Source organism: Brienomyrus brachyistius, chromosome 21 (assembly GCF_023856365.1).
Source record: "Brienomyrus brachyistius isolate T26 chromosome 21, BBRACH_0.4, whole genome shotgun sequence".
NCBI classification, from domain to species: domain Eukaryota; kingdom Metazoa; phylum Chordata; class Actinopteri; order Osteoglossiformes; family Mormyridae; genus Brienomyrus; species Brienomyrus brachyistius.
Window position 1 is genome coordinate 5,936,000 of NC_064553.1, and position 15,475 is coordinate 5,951,474.

The following is a 15,475-nucleotide window of genomic DNA, read 5'->3' on the forward strand; positions in this document are numbered from 1 at the left end:
TCCACAACCTGGAATGTTCAGTGGAGGTTACATTATTAGAAAATAAACACCAGATGTGGCCCCTGCTTCACGGATCCCAGCGGGTCCTCAGAATTCTCCTCACTGAACCAGAACTGCTGTAGTAATTGACCTGCTGTATAAGGGGGCAATTTGCCGATTGTGGATGGTGCTTCGGATTAAAAGTGCGGTGATCTGACAAGCAGCAGCCGCTCCGATGCGAAAGCATCACTTAGGGTTGTGATCAGTCAGGGGATATTTACCAACAGGTAGATCTGAGGAACAGTATAAGGTGTAACGGTCTGATCTTTTTTTAAGGGTCCTAATGGAGAACCTGGGCCTCCTGGTCAGCAAGGAATTCCTGGATCTCAGGTGAGAGTCACGCGTGTAGAATCCTGGCTTCCCGCTGAGTGTTTAGATGATGGTCTGTGGGTTTATTCCCACTTTTTGTCCAGGCCTCCTGCGCGCTAAATTGGAGCACATGGAATTTTTGGAGTTGGATGGAGCTCCTGTCACTGAAAAAAGTGTGTGTGTGTGTGGGGGGGGGGGGGGGGGGGCTCAGCTGAAAGCATGTTATTCATGCATCTGAAATTCCAGTAGCAAAGGCTACCCTTAGAGGGTTGGGGGGGGGGATCAGGTTACCCGGCGTGCCCGCCTGGCTGCCGCGGTGAAACGGAACGGACACGAAGCACAATCGCAACTTTGTGAATCACACCCCCCCCCCCCAACCCCTCCCTCGAGTAGGTCACAACCCTCCAACTCGATTCACTCCTGTCCCAAATTCATGTGTCGGCGTGCAAAGCATTGACTCTTCTCTGCCTCCCTCTGCTCTGTAGGGTCTTCCTGGTCCTCAAGGCCCCATCGGTCCCCCAGGTGAAAAAGTGAGTCCTTAACTCTCCCTCAGACTTGAGTTTTTCCCTTCAGCTTCTCAGCTTCTACTTGTTGTTTTTAAGTTCTTGGCCAAAAACTGTGGTCAAATATCTGCATAAACACACATCCATATATGTGGTCTCACGCACACACATGCATGCTAGAAGCTAAGCTAGTGTAGATGACAGCGCGCGTCTGCTTAGTCTGCAGTTTTTAGACAGCTGAAGTGGTCAGGGATGATGTATCACCAACAGCATCGGTATGTCACAGACACGATTATCGCCGCTTCCTTCTCGTAACTTAAATCTAGCCTGAGATCTTTGTTATTCTACGGCATCTTTCTCCGCTGTGCCGGAGCGTTGAAGATTTACTTGTCCTCGGGGTGAACACGAGAAGCGTTCGGCTTTGACCTTTGACCCTTTGCTGTTTCCTTTTCCTGTGCCCAGGGCCCTCTGGGCAAGCAAGGCCTGGCTGGCCTGGCGGGAGCCGACGGTCCCCCTGTAAGTTTGACCTCGCTAAGTGGGCTAACACCTTAAACACTGCTAGACACAAAACCCAGATTGGCGAAAACAGCAGCTCTGGAATACCGGTATTAAAGAAAATGCAGCTTAATATGGAGCTGGGGGGTGGGGGGGCACAGCTCTTTGATACTAAAACATCCATCTTCGTCATGTTCGCTTTCCCTGTACAATAATTGCCATCATGATACCAATCTCCTGCCTCCAACTGCTCCTATTCTTGAACTTCGGATTGCCCAAAAAATTACTGCTAATGCAGCGGACAGGTTTTCCTTCTTGTGCATTTATAGCCCTACAAAAAATAGCACTTGGTTAAAGCATATAAACCTGGAATCGTGATTCGTTGGATGTTAGCGACGCTCCTATACACAGTCTCCAAATGCATGCTTTCTACTCTCCTCTGAATAAATCATTGTGTTTGCAGGGACACCCAGGAAAAGAAGGACCACCAGGCGAGAAGGGGTCTGTGGTGAGTGAATTGTGTGTAACGTCTGCCAGCAGGACGTCCTGAACGGAACTGACTGCGGCTTATGGCTAAAGGAGGCCCTTGGTGGCTGAAAGCAGATGTTAGCACTCTTGGTGTCAGCTGGTGGGTGCATTATCAAAACCACCGTGTCAGAGGCCTGGGAAGTTACATAAGAATTGGCTTCTCCCAATAGGATGGATTCAACACATTGTGGGAGAGGAGCGATTGGTCCTGTTTAATCAAAGGTTTTGAGGGAACCAATAGGATTGAGCCAGGAGAAAGTATGCAAATTTTTGCCCTACGATTCTGATCACTGTGTGGTTTTTATTTTCAGGGGCATGGTGGTCCTCAGGGTCCCATCGGGTACCCAGGCCCCCGCGGAGTGAAGGTACGGCGTCTCCGACTTTACCGCCCTCATGAATTTGGTCTGTTTTTTTCCGAGACTAACCCGCGTCTTCTTTGTGCGACAGGGTGCCGACGGCATCCGCGGGCTCAAGGGCCACAAGGGCGAGAAGGTAACGATCCCATCGTCGGCGAAGAGATGCGTGTGGGATTGTTTGAGTAGGAGACGGTATCACTCCTCGAAAGGTTTCACGGCATTAGCGGCTTATGCTTACGGTGACAGAACTCCTTCCCTTGGAGGACCGGCTGTATCATTCTTTCCGCTCCGCTCTCAGATGTGCCCAATGGGTGTGAAGCTCTTGCAATCACATTTTTTGAATTGGTGGCAGGGGGGGCTAGAAGGAGAAGGCCCTCCCAAGATGGCTTCTTTATGTTAGCGGTTAGCGCTTTATGCTGTACACTTCGGCACTAGGGGCCACACCAGCTGATTCCAATGAGCCTTTGCTCTTCCAGCCCATTCACTGTCCTTTCCCTTTAGCCTATGGCCTGATTTGGTTCTCTTTACTCACGGTTACCCTTCAGGTTTCGAAACAGTGCCCTTCAGGGCTGGAACAAAACAAGGCCGACATCCTTCATGTCGACTCGTACGTTCGCTGACGGGGACGACAGCAGCGTCGAGTGTCGTCGTGAGCGAAACGCGAGGGATTTAGCCCTGCTGGCAGTCTGGGTGCAGTCCCATTATATTTAGTAATGTGGGATGCCAGGCAGAAAATCAGCATGTTTCAAAGTGATAAAGGGGCAATTTAACTATGAATAGATGAACTGGACTCTTAGGTCTGGTTGGTTAGGGTTGCTTTTTGCCAAAACTGTCCCCAATCCAAATATCTGTTACACTGCAAGGTATTTCAAATGTGCATTTTCCAGGGCTCTTGGGTCTCACGCATTGACTGTGAGACTAACTCTCCACCCCTAACAGATGTAATCTCACTCCAAACTTTTTGATGAAACTTGAGAGCCCCGTGTTTTCACACTCGAGTCGCACTCCTCTAGACCAATCAGATCTTCATTATTGTTGTGCAGTTATTTTTAGTTATGAATACATTTTCTGAGTATATATTTATTGCAGTATTGCCCTATACTGTAGTCGTTGATGGCCCATTTGATTACCATTCCATCAAAGTCAGGTCAGCTATAAGCTGCAGTGTGCATTCTCCATGGATAATGTCTTTGATTATTTTCAGATTGTGCATTTAAATAGCATTATAAAAGCACTGTGTTCGCATGGATATTTATATGCATTGATCTTTGCACCATCGTGACATGCTTCCACATGCGATTTCTTGCCTGTCTATGCTTCGCTCCAGGCATCTCCACCCATAGCAAGCGGTGTTTACACACGGTGCCTTGCTGCAAGACAGCAATGAGTCACCGAACTTAAGGGAAACCCGCTATAGTCAGCGACTGGGGGTGGCGTGCGCGTTGGCGGTGGGCAGGGGGAAGAGTGATCGCCGGAAATGCACCGGAGCAGGTCCAGGGTGGGCAGGGAGGCAGCGGACTGCCTGTTGAATCAAAGATGGAGGAGGTGTTCCACAAAACAGAATTCCGTAGCCGGATAACTTGGGATAACGGATTTAAGGGAGTCTGTGGCTGCTTCGTGAAACCCCCCCCTCCCCCCCCCTCCCCCCAGAGAGCCCTTGCGGTCAACACTGCATTTATGCTGGAGCGTTTTAGTTGAGATTAATGACTGAGGCTGGGGTCTCTTCTCACTTCCAGAGATGTTATCGTTGTTTAAAATCATGCATTCTTATTTATGTCTGCATGTATATGTTTTGCATGAATAATTCTCTTAATTACTCAATTACTCTAACCAATCTCACAGTGGAGTTTTTAAATGTGTATTACAGAAAAGTGTGCTACTTTGAACCCAGTATTTTTTAAAATGAGTTACTTATATAGAATAATTTATAAGTAATTTACTCTTAATTGGATTGCTTAAAAAACAGTAGCTATAAACTTCAGCTTATTTATAATCTCCTGGCACTTGTGCCTTGTTTTAGGGGATAAAATAATAATTGAGTTTTAGAAATTTAGCTGTATGCAGTTACCAAGTTCTTTAAATGTAAGGCAGTGATTCCAGATAATGTGACAAGATGCAGTATTCGGTGTAAGAGCTTGACCAAGTGCCTGGCTAAACCTCATCCTGAGAACGAAAACGTGCTTTTGTCCATTTCCCTACCGTTCCTCTAATTGGTGTAATCTGAGTCTTCACCAGCAGGTGGCAGTTTTACTTCCCTTTCGGATTCTGAACAGCGTATCCCTTTTGTTGCATTTTTCATCTATATATCTTCTTTGCCCTTTAAATCCATCTCAGAATCATTAAAGGATATTTTTTATTGTTTTATCCATCTTCAATGAGAAATTCAAATCTTTCTTAAGCAGTTGAACCATTTCCGTTGGTTTTTGTTGATACTATCCAGAGGTCAGTATTCAGTCACAAAAAGAGAAACATTAACATTCACTCTGCAATCTGGAATCTTATAACAGTCATTTAGCAGCAAAGTAGGGTCACGTTTTTTTTTTTTTTTGTTTCACATAATTTAACTACCACTCAGTCTGCAAGATAAATTTTTAGCTAATAATGCACGCTTTTGCGCTTTGCATTTGCTATTGATTCGTCTAAGTGCTGTGATGGTTTGTTGGTGACACTTGTGAAGGAAAGCTGTCCCGCTTCATCTGTGTCTCCTTTTCTGGCTTTAGGGAGAGGACGGTTTTCCTGGTTTCAAGGGCGACATGGGCCTCAAGGGCGATCGGGTAAACCCTCAAACGTCTAAAACGCGGCGACTCCGCCGTCTGCTCAGTATGCATGAACTTAGCATAGGTACCATAATATAACCACATTTTATTCCAAGGTGGGGTTACACTTGATGGGGAAACACACAGAAGCAAAGTATTATTGTCAGGCGATCAAAATTTTCCATGCCTTAATATGCATTCGAAGACAATTATATTCCATACATTACAAGCTGAGAAATACCTGTTTGTTTCACAATCTCATTTGCTTAAAAACAATGTAGGCAGACACTAGTAATATGTATGACACAAGTTCCCCTTGGGATTGAAATGAACTCTGATTAGAATCATACTTAAAAACAATGTAGGCAGACACTAGTAATCTATATGACACAAGCTCCCCTTGGGATTGGACATGAACTCTGATTAGAATCATACGGCAGCAGGCAAACTCCAGACATGAAATAAGGTTTGTTCTTGGTTTAGTTGCATCCACCATAGTATGCATGAAATGCTCACATTGTGATGCGTAACTGGCACGTATAACTGACAGCTTTCAGTTGACCTTCTTAATGGGACACTGCATGTTACGCCCTTGTGATGTTTTTGTGCAGGGGGAGAATGGCGTGCTGGGATCCCGAGGCGAAGATGGTCCGGAAGGCCCCAAAGGTCGCTCGGGGCCGTCTGGGGACACTGGACCAGTGGGTTCGGCTGGAGAGAAGGTACATTCTGGAACCTCTATCTGTTTATCAGATCTTGAATGTGGAGCCCATCTGCTTCCAAGCACAAGAGATGTACGGTGCATTATGACCATTCAAATTAGCCTTCAGCTGGGCTGGACAAAGGAATGTTAACAGATTTGTTATTCAGCAGTTTTTTGTTACATTACAAGCCGCAGCAGCTGTTTTCCTGGGTAATGATTATGTTCAAAAGACAAATTTAACACATTTAAATCGTTATTTAAATTCTGAAATATTCTTTAGAAGGTATTATTGAAAAATATGTGTTTTTCAGGGGAAACTGGGTGTTCCAGGGCTGCCCGGCTACCCAGGAAGACAAGGGCCAAAGGTAAGCGCGTGCAATTAGCCAGTGCATGAATGAAATAGCTGCTAAATTAATTACCTTTTAGCGTAGATAAACACATTTCTGTGTTACAAAAATGAGCCGTAAATGGGTAAATTGAACAGTAAGTTATTAATTTAAAACTAACAAATTTTATAGCGTATAATTAGTTCACCTTAGCAAAAGAAGAATTCATGATGGTTGTTGTTATCTAGAACTGTGTGATTTGGAGTCCTGTAGAGGTCACTTTTCGTTTCAGCTCAGTTGTGATAACCCTGCTTAGAGGTGACTGGCTGGCACCTTCGGAATGAGCGATTGGCAGCTATTATCAGTTTGCTAAATAAATAAGCAGGTCCTTATGGATCTCTCTGGACTGCGGTCTGGCCAAGCTGCAGGGCAGTATTAAGACCAGTGGCCTTAATGTGGCCTTAGAAGGTTCCAGTTCTGCGTAAGAGCCGCAGGCCACGAGTTTGCCGAGGAGTATCAGCCAAAACCACAGGCATTTTTATGGAACAGATTAGTCCCGTAACCAAACACTTTGGTTCAAGTTAGGTCTGTAGGCTGTGCTCTGGTTACCCAGATATTTACTTCTGGTCCTCGGAGGTCATCGGTTGGCACGTTTTGTGGCTCTCGCAACGCCAACAAGGGTTTAGGTCAAAGTCTCGATGAGAACTATTCAAGAATTAGATGGATCGTGTGAGGATAGAGCAGAAGCTAGTTGGACTGGACTGGAGTGAAAATCTTTATGCATTAGTGTAAAATGTACATTTGACGTATTGCATTGGTTGAATTAATCTGTAACTTTTAGTTTTTTGCAGCATATTTGTGGAGGATACTGTAAACACACCAATAGCGACATATTTGCATGGAAGTCACTCAGCTGATAGATGCAATTCATCAAGATTATAGCCTTTATTGATTATAGACTGGTCATTAACTGTGTTTCTTGATGGTTATATTACTACAGCCTGTAGGGCATCCTCCTGTCCACTAGAGGGGGCAATGTTTTTACAACTATCCAATGTATGACGTATTGTGAGCATTCTTTAAGTGGCTTTTTTGTTTCAGTGGTTCTTTATTGTCAGAGTAATTTACATACTCGATATCGCGACCCTTAAACCTCTGAGGTCTAGGGGTAGGGAACACACTGTCACTGACTGGGGCATGGTCACATGGTTCATTCAGTATCACAGACTTAATTCATGGCAAAGAAATTATTTCTTATATATTTGTTTTGACATTAAACTCATCTTAATCTTAGTGTACTTTGTAAATATGTCAGATTTATGTGAAGATTGTAATTTGACATCAAAGTACAGACGTTGCAAAATGCAGTTTGGAACACTTGCAGAATATTATAAAAGTACATAGTAAGCAATGGTGGCAGTTTGTTTTGATCCCAGATGTCTGATCACCAAAGTCTTGGCTACATGAAGGTGACTAAATGGTGTAGTTGCAACATTCAGTTTCATAAATAAATAAGAAAAACCGAACTCATGTCACTATTTCTGGTCTCCTTCCATTGAATATGTAGCAGCTTTCATGTGTATGAATGAGCCATTTACACCTGGCCACACCCCCCCCTTTTATGGCGCTGATGGGGATGTATCTAGATCGCGTTTCACTGTTGCATTGTTCATCTAATTACCATGTGAATGCGATTTGAATACGCGGAAATGCGGCTATCTAGAATGCGGATAGCGATCTTCAGGTGGTACCTGGTTGCAGGTAAAACAAAGAAAGGGGACAGTTTACTTTTTTGTCGATTTAACCTAATTTTTAAAAACTTTAATACTTCCGACGATTGACGTTTTGAAAATAAGACAGATTATGGATTTTGTCATGTTTCTACAATAATATATCAGCGAGTTATGAACTGAAATACACGAGAAAGACACGCAGCATCGCTGACGATGCCGTCCACCCCAGAGGGTTAACCTGCATGCCGACTCGACCCTTTGTTGCGTACACTCCTTTTTGACACAGCCAAGCCATTATTAGTCTCCCTGCTTTGTCCTGTGTTCACTTGACCTCTCTAGCAACTTAACCTTTCCTTTTTGGATTCAGCCTTCCAGGCCATGCGTTCGTCGCTCGTCGCTCATCGCTCGTCGCTCGTCGCTCGTCGCGTCTGGCTAAGCAACGCCTGAGGCTCAATCAAGGAAATTGTTTCTCGCCATAAGTGGAATGCCAAGCTTCTGGTGATGCGTGACTAAGCATATGTTGGTGCACCCAGGAGCCAAGTGTCGAGTAGGAGGGGTTTATCACAAGGGGTAGGAGGGGTTTATAACGAGGGTTAGGATATCAGATGATAACAGGCCCCTTGTTATCCACCCCTCCCCCATTGTCCCTCTCACTCGGCATTGCCCCTCCTATTCCACATTGCCCCTCCTATTCTACATTGCCCCTCCCACTCGACATTCAGCTCCTGGCTGCAGCGATACGTCTCTCGGCGTGACTAGTCAAGACGGAGGACTAACCGTGGCAGAATCCATGTAATAATCTAGCATTACCGGCTAAGGAGGTAAAGGCAGTCATTTGTGTCAGAGGCTGTACTTCTGATGTGCAGAAACTCGAGAGGTTAGCAAGCAGTGAAGCAGAGCTATCAAGGGAAATATTGATTAATAGTACATGTATGTAGGAGTCTTGGAACATAATTAGTATTATTGTTTCCTGGGAACGGAATGGTGGGAAGATTGCAATCTTAGTTATCTAAGCATCCCTTATGGGACATAATGGGCACCGGCAGCTTGGCCAACCTGCAGATGACTGAAAAAGTGCCAGGATAAATTTCAAAGGAGCGTGTGCTTTACCCACAATGCTCCTGGGTGGGAGCCTTGAAGCAGTGTGCACAGCTGAGTGTAATAGATAGCGGTTGGTAGGGTTGACACTGATTGCTATAGACAATGACTTAAAGTAAACAGAAAACAGGACACTCGCATTCACGTGAAAACATTTAACTGATGACTTTAATGCTTTTCTCATGCAATCCGGATTGAAAATACGCTGGTAAGATGTTTTCAGAATTGTTGCAGTTATGACTGAACGACCTTAATCGGTACCATCGTCAGCCCATTGACCTTATAACAATAAAAGTGGCATTTAGATTTGCCATGAGAAACATGAAAAATCTTTCCATGGCTACAGTCTTTTTGTGTGAACAAATTTGCAGTGATGTGCTCCTGGTTGTCCGCAGGGGCTGTACATTGTAACAGTATTAATCTTATTTTTTGTTATGAATTTAGAAATGCCATTGTGTTTATTTGAAGATGCATTTGGGGGGGGGGGGGGGCTGCCACTTTTGCACGAATGATCAATGATTAAATGTCCTCAATTTTTGAGGTTCTGGGTGCCTCTCACTCAAAATTAAGTGACCGCACCCCACAACCTCTCTTGGTCAACAAAATTTGGTGTTTTCAAAGAAGCACTCATTGCTCATTGAAGACAGACACACTGATGTGCATGAATATTTTTTAATTTCTTGCCACTTGATGGCTGCGCAAATGCTTCACTCAATATCTGGATTCTGATTTTCACAAAATTCGCATATTCAGATTGTGAAGGGCACTGTTTTTAGTTTATTTTTTTTATGCATCACCATCGTATTTGATTAGTCAATGGAATGAGAGCCTGGGGCGACTCTTATGCTCTCCCCTCGTCTGTCTGCAGGGCTCCACCGGCTTCCCAGGATTCCCAGGGGCCAACGGAGAGAAAGGAGCTCGGGTATGGCATGCCGAGCCGGCGAAACGAAGTGCATGGAGATCCCGTCCGCTGAAGTGTCAGCGTCGCGATTTCTCGGTCCACTGAGGTCCCGATGCCACCGTGATTGTACCTACAATGAGTTCCTTCCTCTGTCCTCTTTTTAAGCTATTTAAATTCAATCAGTGACAATCACTTTGGAAGGAAACATCTGAAGGGATCTCAGCGCTGATTAAGAGCTCAGAATACTAATGTCTCCTTTGACTATCATCTCAGCCTTTCTTGGTCCGAAGAGATTTCGCTGTCTTTTTGACACCGATATTAATTGTATCCCCAATGAAGGTCAGTTTATTCCAGCAAAACCTCCACATGTTTTTTAAGCTTAAAGTGACACACACTGTTTCTGAACGTAACTCAATAGCATGGATTGTGCGGAAAAAGCACCTGAACTGCCCGCTTTTGTGTTTGAGTCTGTTTGCCTCTTGATGTTCTCGATCTTGATGTTCCTCTCCCCCCCCCAGTCTTTTTTTAGCGCAGTTTACTGAAAGCATGAAAAGATACTGGGTCCTGAGAAAAAAGGAGGCTGGACATTAATGTTCTCACTAATAGGCGCAGGCACTTTGGGCTATTCACGCCGGAAATGTCAAGGACAAGCTTTCTCTGCCTTGCATCAAATGGTCTTTGCTCTAAATACCACGACTGTAAACTGTTAGAGAGAGCCAGGCTGATCCGATGGAACGGTGTAAAATGTCAGCCCGCAGACGGTCCAGCACCCCGCTCTCAGATGTAGTAAACACAGGTCAGAGGGGAGTCCGGGACCCGTTACCCACGGAGGAAGCCGTTCGTGTGGCTGCTCGCTCTGATCGGCTCCATGTGGAAGGCCCACAATATGCCAGGCGATATGACACTTCAGTTAAAATAACCCCTGACACAGAGGACTTTTACAGCATTGGCTGTGAAAGTTGTTGTTGCCTTCAGGGGATTCAACATGTAAATGTCGGGAGACTATTTGGCAGATTCTCCTGAGAAGGAGTGCAGTCCAAACAAAATTCTCATCAGTGGAATGTCTGACATAAATTGCCGGTTTCTATATATATTTTTTTCTTTATCAAGTTGATTCTCATGTAAAATCCGTAATTATTATTACTGATTGTATTTAATTTCTCGTTTTCAGGGTACAGCTGGGAAGTCAGGGCCACGAGGGCAGAGAGGCCCGACGGTAATAATTTAATGAACTATTCTGGTGTTTTTTTTTTTTTTAAATCCATTTAGATTCCTTTATCCAGGTCCTGTCTAGACCGAGCTCTGTTTTTATGTGTTCTAGGGGCCTCGTGGGGCCCGCGGTGCTAGGGGCCCGACCGGAAAACCAGGCCTCAAGGTATGATTCCACCTTCTGGGGGGCCTCCACTGGGATTTGTCTGGTTCTGAGCCGTATTTGCCCCCAAGTTCATGATCTGAAGTGCCTCCCCCCATCTCCTTTCTCTCTGCATAGGGAACTTCAGGCAATGATGGCCCTCCAGGGGGCCCCGGTGAAAGAGTAAGTGTCCCCTGACCTTCTTTGGGGGGCGGGGGGGGGGGGGGGGGGGGGACGTCTTCGTTATTGTCATGGAAGGGGGCATGAAAAAAGATCAGGCCTTCAAAAAAAAAAATTAAATCCAGTTGTTTTTCCAGTCGAGCTGCACAAGCGCCCTATGCAGTGGCAGGATCCCATCGAACAAATCTCTGGATGTCTCACGAGGACAGAAAAGCCTCTTGTTTACTTCTGGAAACTATTAGTTCGGATTTGATATCTGGGAGTCTGATGAAAGGGCCAGAGAGGAACAATATAGGCTTTGTGGTGCTTTTAAGATAAAAAAAAAACAATCTGAACTGCATTTTTGTATATAACTTTTGACATTCTTGTTCTCGTGTTCAGCACATATTTAGAGTCAGATTTAAGGTTTAGACAATAGTATGGTTTCCTTTCAATTTCAGATTCACATTCCATGATGAATTTTTTCCATTACCTACTACTGGAAACATTTGAGTACTTTTCAAACCTTTGGGCTTTATTTTATTGAACCACTAAAACTTTTGCCTTTACCAATATGAGAAAAGAAGTTAAGCAGGACATAAACATGCCATTAGTCAAAGTTGGCGGCAAATGCCATTGTTGTTGTTGATTGAATCAGGGAGTTTCCAAATCTAGTGGGTGATGCAATAAATTATCTGAACTTTTTGAAAAGGACATTGTTTTATTGTATTTGAACAGTTCAGTAGAGAAGATATATGCGCTCTTTGCTTCTTAAAGATAAGTATCATTTTAAGTGTTCTGCAGAGTACTTAATGTAGGTACATTGCCACTGCGTTTGCCACTGTTGGTTAGACAAATCAATTGACTGAAATAATGGAAGAACAAAAGGTTTAGCAGCTAACAGCAAACACGTCGCCATCGAAACCTGCTGTCAGATACAACCTTATTCAGTTAAGTAAGCTGTGCCCTAAAACACTGTATCACTGGGCTCAATTAACAGCACCTGGACTGGTGACTGTGATGTGACAACGGATGTGGGCGGGTGCATCTCTGTGATAACCATCAACAAAGCGTTTGTGTGTGAGGGCTACTGCCTAGCATGGCAACAATGTCACAGACCTTCAGAATTATAAAATGCATGTTTGTGTGGGTTGTGTGTGTGACTGGTGGGTGACTGCGCCCCGCAATGGGCTGGCCCCCCCATCCTGGGTTATTCCCTGCCTTGCACCCGTAGCTTCCGGGACAGGCTCCGGAGTCCCCAGGACGCTGAATAGTACAAATGGGTTCAGAAAATGGATGGATGGATGCATGGATGGATGGATATGTGGCTGTATAAATGCATGCATGTGAAAAACATATATAAAACAACAATTAACGACAATGTAATTTGACACGCACTGTGTACAGTACTGTACAGTTTGTTTAAAAATTCGTAATAAACAGACTTTTCATGTTACCGTTCGGGCCAACAGACTGTTAAGAGTTGAGATGATTATTCACGCATTTGCACATTCCCAAGGATCGTCCACTCCTAACCCTGCAAATGTGATGGGGTCACTGTATACCTTTTTAACCTTGCTGGTATAATGTCCAAAGGGAGCTGACTGTTGTATACTTAAACTGAGAACATAATTTCCTCTGAAAATGTATCTATCTATTTGCTGGCTGGGGTAGCACTTGGATCTGTGTCCATTTCTTTGGATTAAAAAACAAAAACAAATAAATAACAATGGCGCCCGAAAGCAGGAAGTTACCCGAGTATTCGTCCGCCCATTGTCCTGACACTCCAGCTTTATTCATCTTAGAGAAACCTTCCTAAAGGCTTCTGAAGCGTTTGGAGCTCGCAGTTTCCTACCCACGTCACGTCAGTAGAGTCAGGCTCATCGCAGACATCTCTTCAACTTCACAACATGACGGATGAGGCCCTGCATGTTTTATTCAGCTGTGAGATTAGTTACCCCCACAACACACACACACACACACCAGAGACTTTCGTACACTAAAAGGTCCTATTTCCAGTGCTCGACTCTCATGCCTGATTTCTGGTCTCTGCATTCCAGGGGCCCCAAGGACCCCAGGGCCCCGTTGGATTCCCGGGGCCAAAAGGACCCCCAGTGAGTCTCCTCCATCTTTGGTCCCATTTAATCCTGAGTATAAACAAACCGATATGCACATTATTTGCGTAGATAGAGAGTAGGTCAAGAGATCTGTATCCATTAAAATGTTGTGGCTTTGTTTATTTGTATAGATGTTGGGTAGCTTCAGAAGTAGTTTGAAATGTATTTTCTAAACTATATATCATATCTCGGGTGACTGTATAGTACAAAATGCTCAGATATCAAAAGGTGAAACTAGTCACTTTTTCTTAAATGTTAGCACCATATTATAATATATTGTCAGCCGCTGAAGTGCAAAGATGTCAATGAGTTTTCAAGAAGCATGTATTTGTGATGACAGGGACCTCCTGGAAAGGATGGACTGCCCGGCCACCCAGGGCAGCGTGGTGAGACCGTAAGTTACCTAGACTGCAAGATTCTGTCCTCTAAGGGCTGTTTTACCAGTTACTTTGCTTACTGTAGCTAAACTTATGCAAATGTTTCCTGCACCAGACAAGCGTATCTCCTACAGGTCAATTATAACTGTTTACCAAACTTAGTATGGAGACAAGACATTTGTTTTGCGTAATCAAACATTTTAAGGCCAGACCTTAATTAGCAAGCCGTTTGTTGTTGACTGATTTTTTTTTTTTGCAAGACTATCTTCAAAGAGGCAAAGAGTTTCGGTTAATTTTTCATGATATAACGTTGGTTGAACTGCAGCCGTTTCATTAAATAAAATTGTTTACGTCTATTGTATACATGTATAAGACATTCATCCAGTTCTCTTGTCAGGCTGTGATTCTCGATTTAGTTACGTTTAGAGAGGATAAACATACTATTATTTAACCGTACTTCCCAAATAACTTGCAGATCATTGCTCCCTGCTGGTTAATGATGCCTCATTAGCGGATTTTTTTGTGTCTTATGAACTAATGAGACTGTAGCACCGTCTTGGGCGTTCCATAGCCTGCCGGCCTGCATGTCCTGGGATAGGCCTCAAGCTTCAGGAATCCCTGCAGAGCTCATGGAGGGAACTGTGGACTGAACTGTGGTCTAGTGGGCAAACAGCTGTGAGAGTTTTCCGTGTCAGATAGCTGCCATATTGACTTTTTTTAGGCATGAAAAATTAGTTCATCACAAATGTTTCAGTATAGTAAGAAATATTGCTGGGCAGCAGTAATTGTCTCCTCACCACAACATCTAGCATAATAACTAGTCTATGAGCCTCTTTGTAGTCACTGTACTGTAATTCTTCCTAATCAATAGCGAGAACACTCTGGACGTCTTATAATAACGGCCTAATCGACGCTTTGTGTAATGGACTTTATCAAGTCTTTATGTGAAACTGCTACATAGAGGCAATGACAATCTGTCATCAATATGAAGGAAGCTTGATTGGTTTCTTGGCCTCTGCTTTGTGCTATATGAGTTTTCTCCTCCTTATAAATTCAAATTTCCGTTCATTATTTATTTAAAATAGCCTGGAGTCGTCTGTGCTTTCTTGTATGGGAACCAAGCACTGTACTTCTGAAACTAGTCTGCTGAGTAGGAAGCTTTATGTAAAATATATCCGCGGCTGTTTTAGCATTTGGTAGCAAGGCAGCAACACACTGAAAGGTTCATCCTTACTCTGTAGCGCCAGAGTTCACCAGCATGTTGAGTTTTCCTGTTAATGAACAGTCCTTAATTTGACTTCCGGGTAACAAGGTAAAATGAATGGGCCTCATCAGCCGAGGTGAACGGGCGGACGCTTTGCATAACTGCTTCTACGTGCAAAGTTCTCTTGTCTAAGTGCCTTAGGGCCTCAACTGAGATGAAGAAATGTGGCCTCAAAGTCGTCATGATGAATACACCCATCCATCCTCTAATCATTTATCCAGCAGAGAGGTACAGGAGGGCCTGGAGCCTATCTCAGGCAGAACAGGGGATGTGACTGGGGTCACCCTGGACGAGATGCAAACCACTGCACATAAAACTGTTGCTAATTTAGAGACACCAATTAGCCTAATGCATATCATTGGACTTTAGCTGGAAACCTTTGCATCACTAGAAGAAGCTGCGAGTGACACACTTACACCAAGGGGACGGGAATTGAACCCTCAATGCTAGAGGTGCACAGCAA

The 15,475-nt window shown here is 44.2% G+C and overlaps 1 protein-coding gene across 1 annotated transcript in view; it reads left to right on the forward strand.

The window, feature by feature from the left end:
- The window catches only part of col11a1b (collagen, type XI, alpha 1b), an 86,183-nt gene that overhangs the window by 42,397 nt on the left and 28,311 nt on the right, over positions 1-15,475 (forward strand). Inside the window, exons 23-37 of the mRNA XM_048989358.1 lie at positions 316-369; positions 834-878; positions 1,314-1,367; positions 1,810-1,854; positions 2,186-2,239; positions 2,322-2,366; positions 4,951-5,004; positions 5,598-5,705; positions 5,998-6,051; positions 9,712-9,765; positions 10,916-10,960; positions 11,066-11,119; positions 11,234-11,278; positions 13,315-13,368; positions 13,712-13,765. Of these exons, the coding sequence (XP_048845315.1) occupies positions 316-369; positions 834-878; positions 1,314-1,367; positions 1,810-1,854; positions 2,186-2,239; positions 2,322-2,366; positions 4,951-5,004; positions 5,598-5,705; positions 5,998-6,051; positions 9,712-9,765; positions 10,916-10,960; positions 11,066-11,119; positions 11,234-11,278; positions 13,315-13,368; positions 13,712-13,765 (819 nt within the window). The remainder of the gene's footprint in view (positions 1-315; positions 370-833; positions 879-1,313; positions 1,368-1,809; positions 1,855-2,185; positions 2,240-2,321; positions 2,367-4,950; positions 5,005-5,597; positions 5,706-5,997; positions 6,052-9,711; positions 9,766-10,915; positions 10,961-11,065; positions 11,120-11,233; positions 11,279-13,314; positions 13,369-13,711; positions 13,766-15,475) is intronic.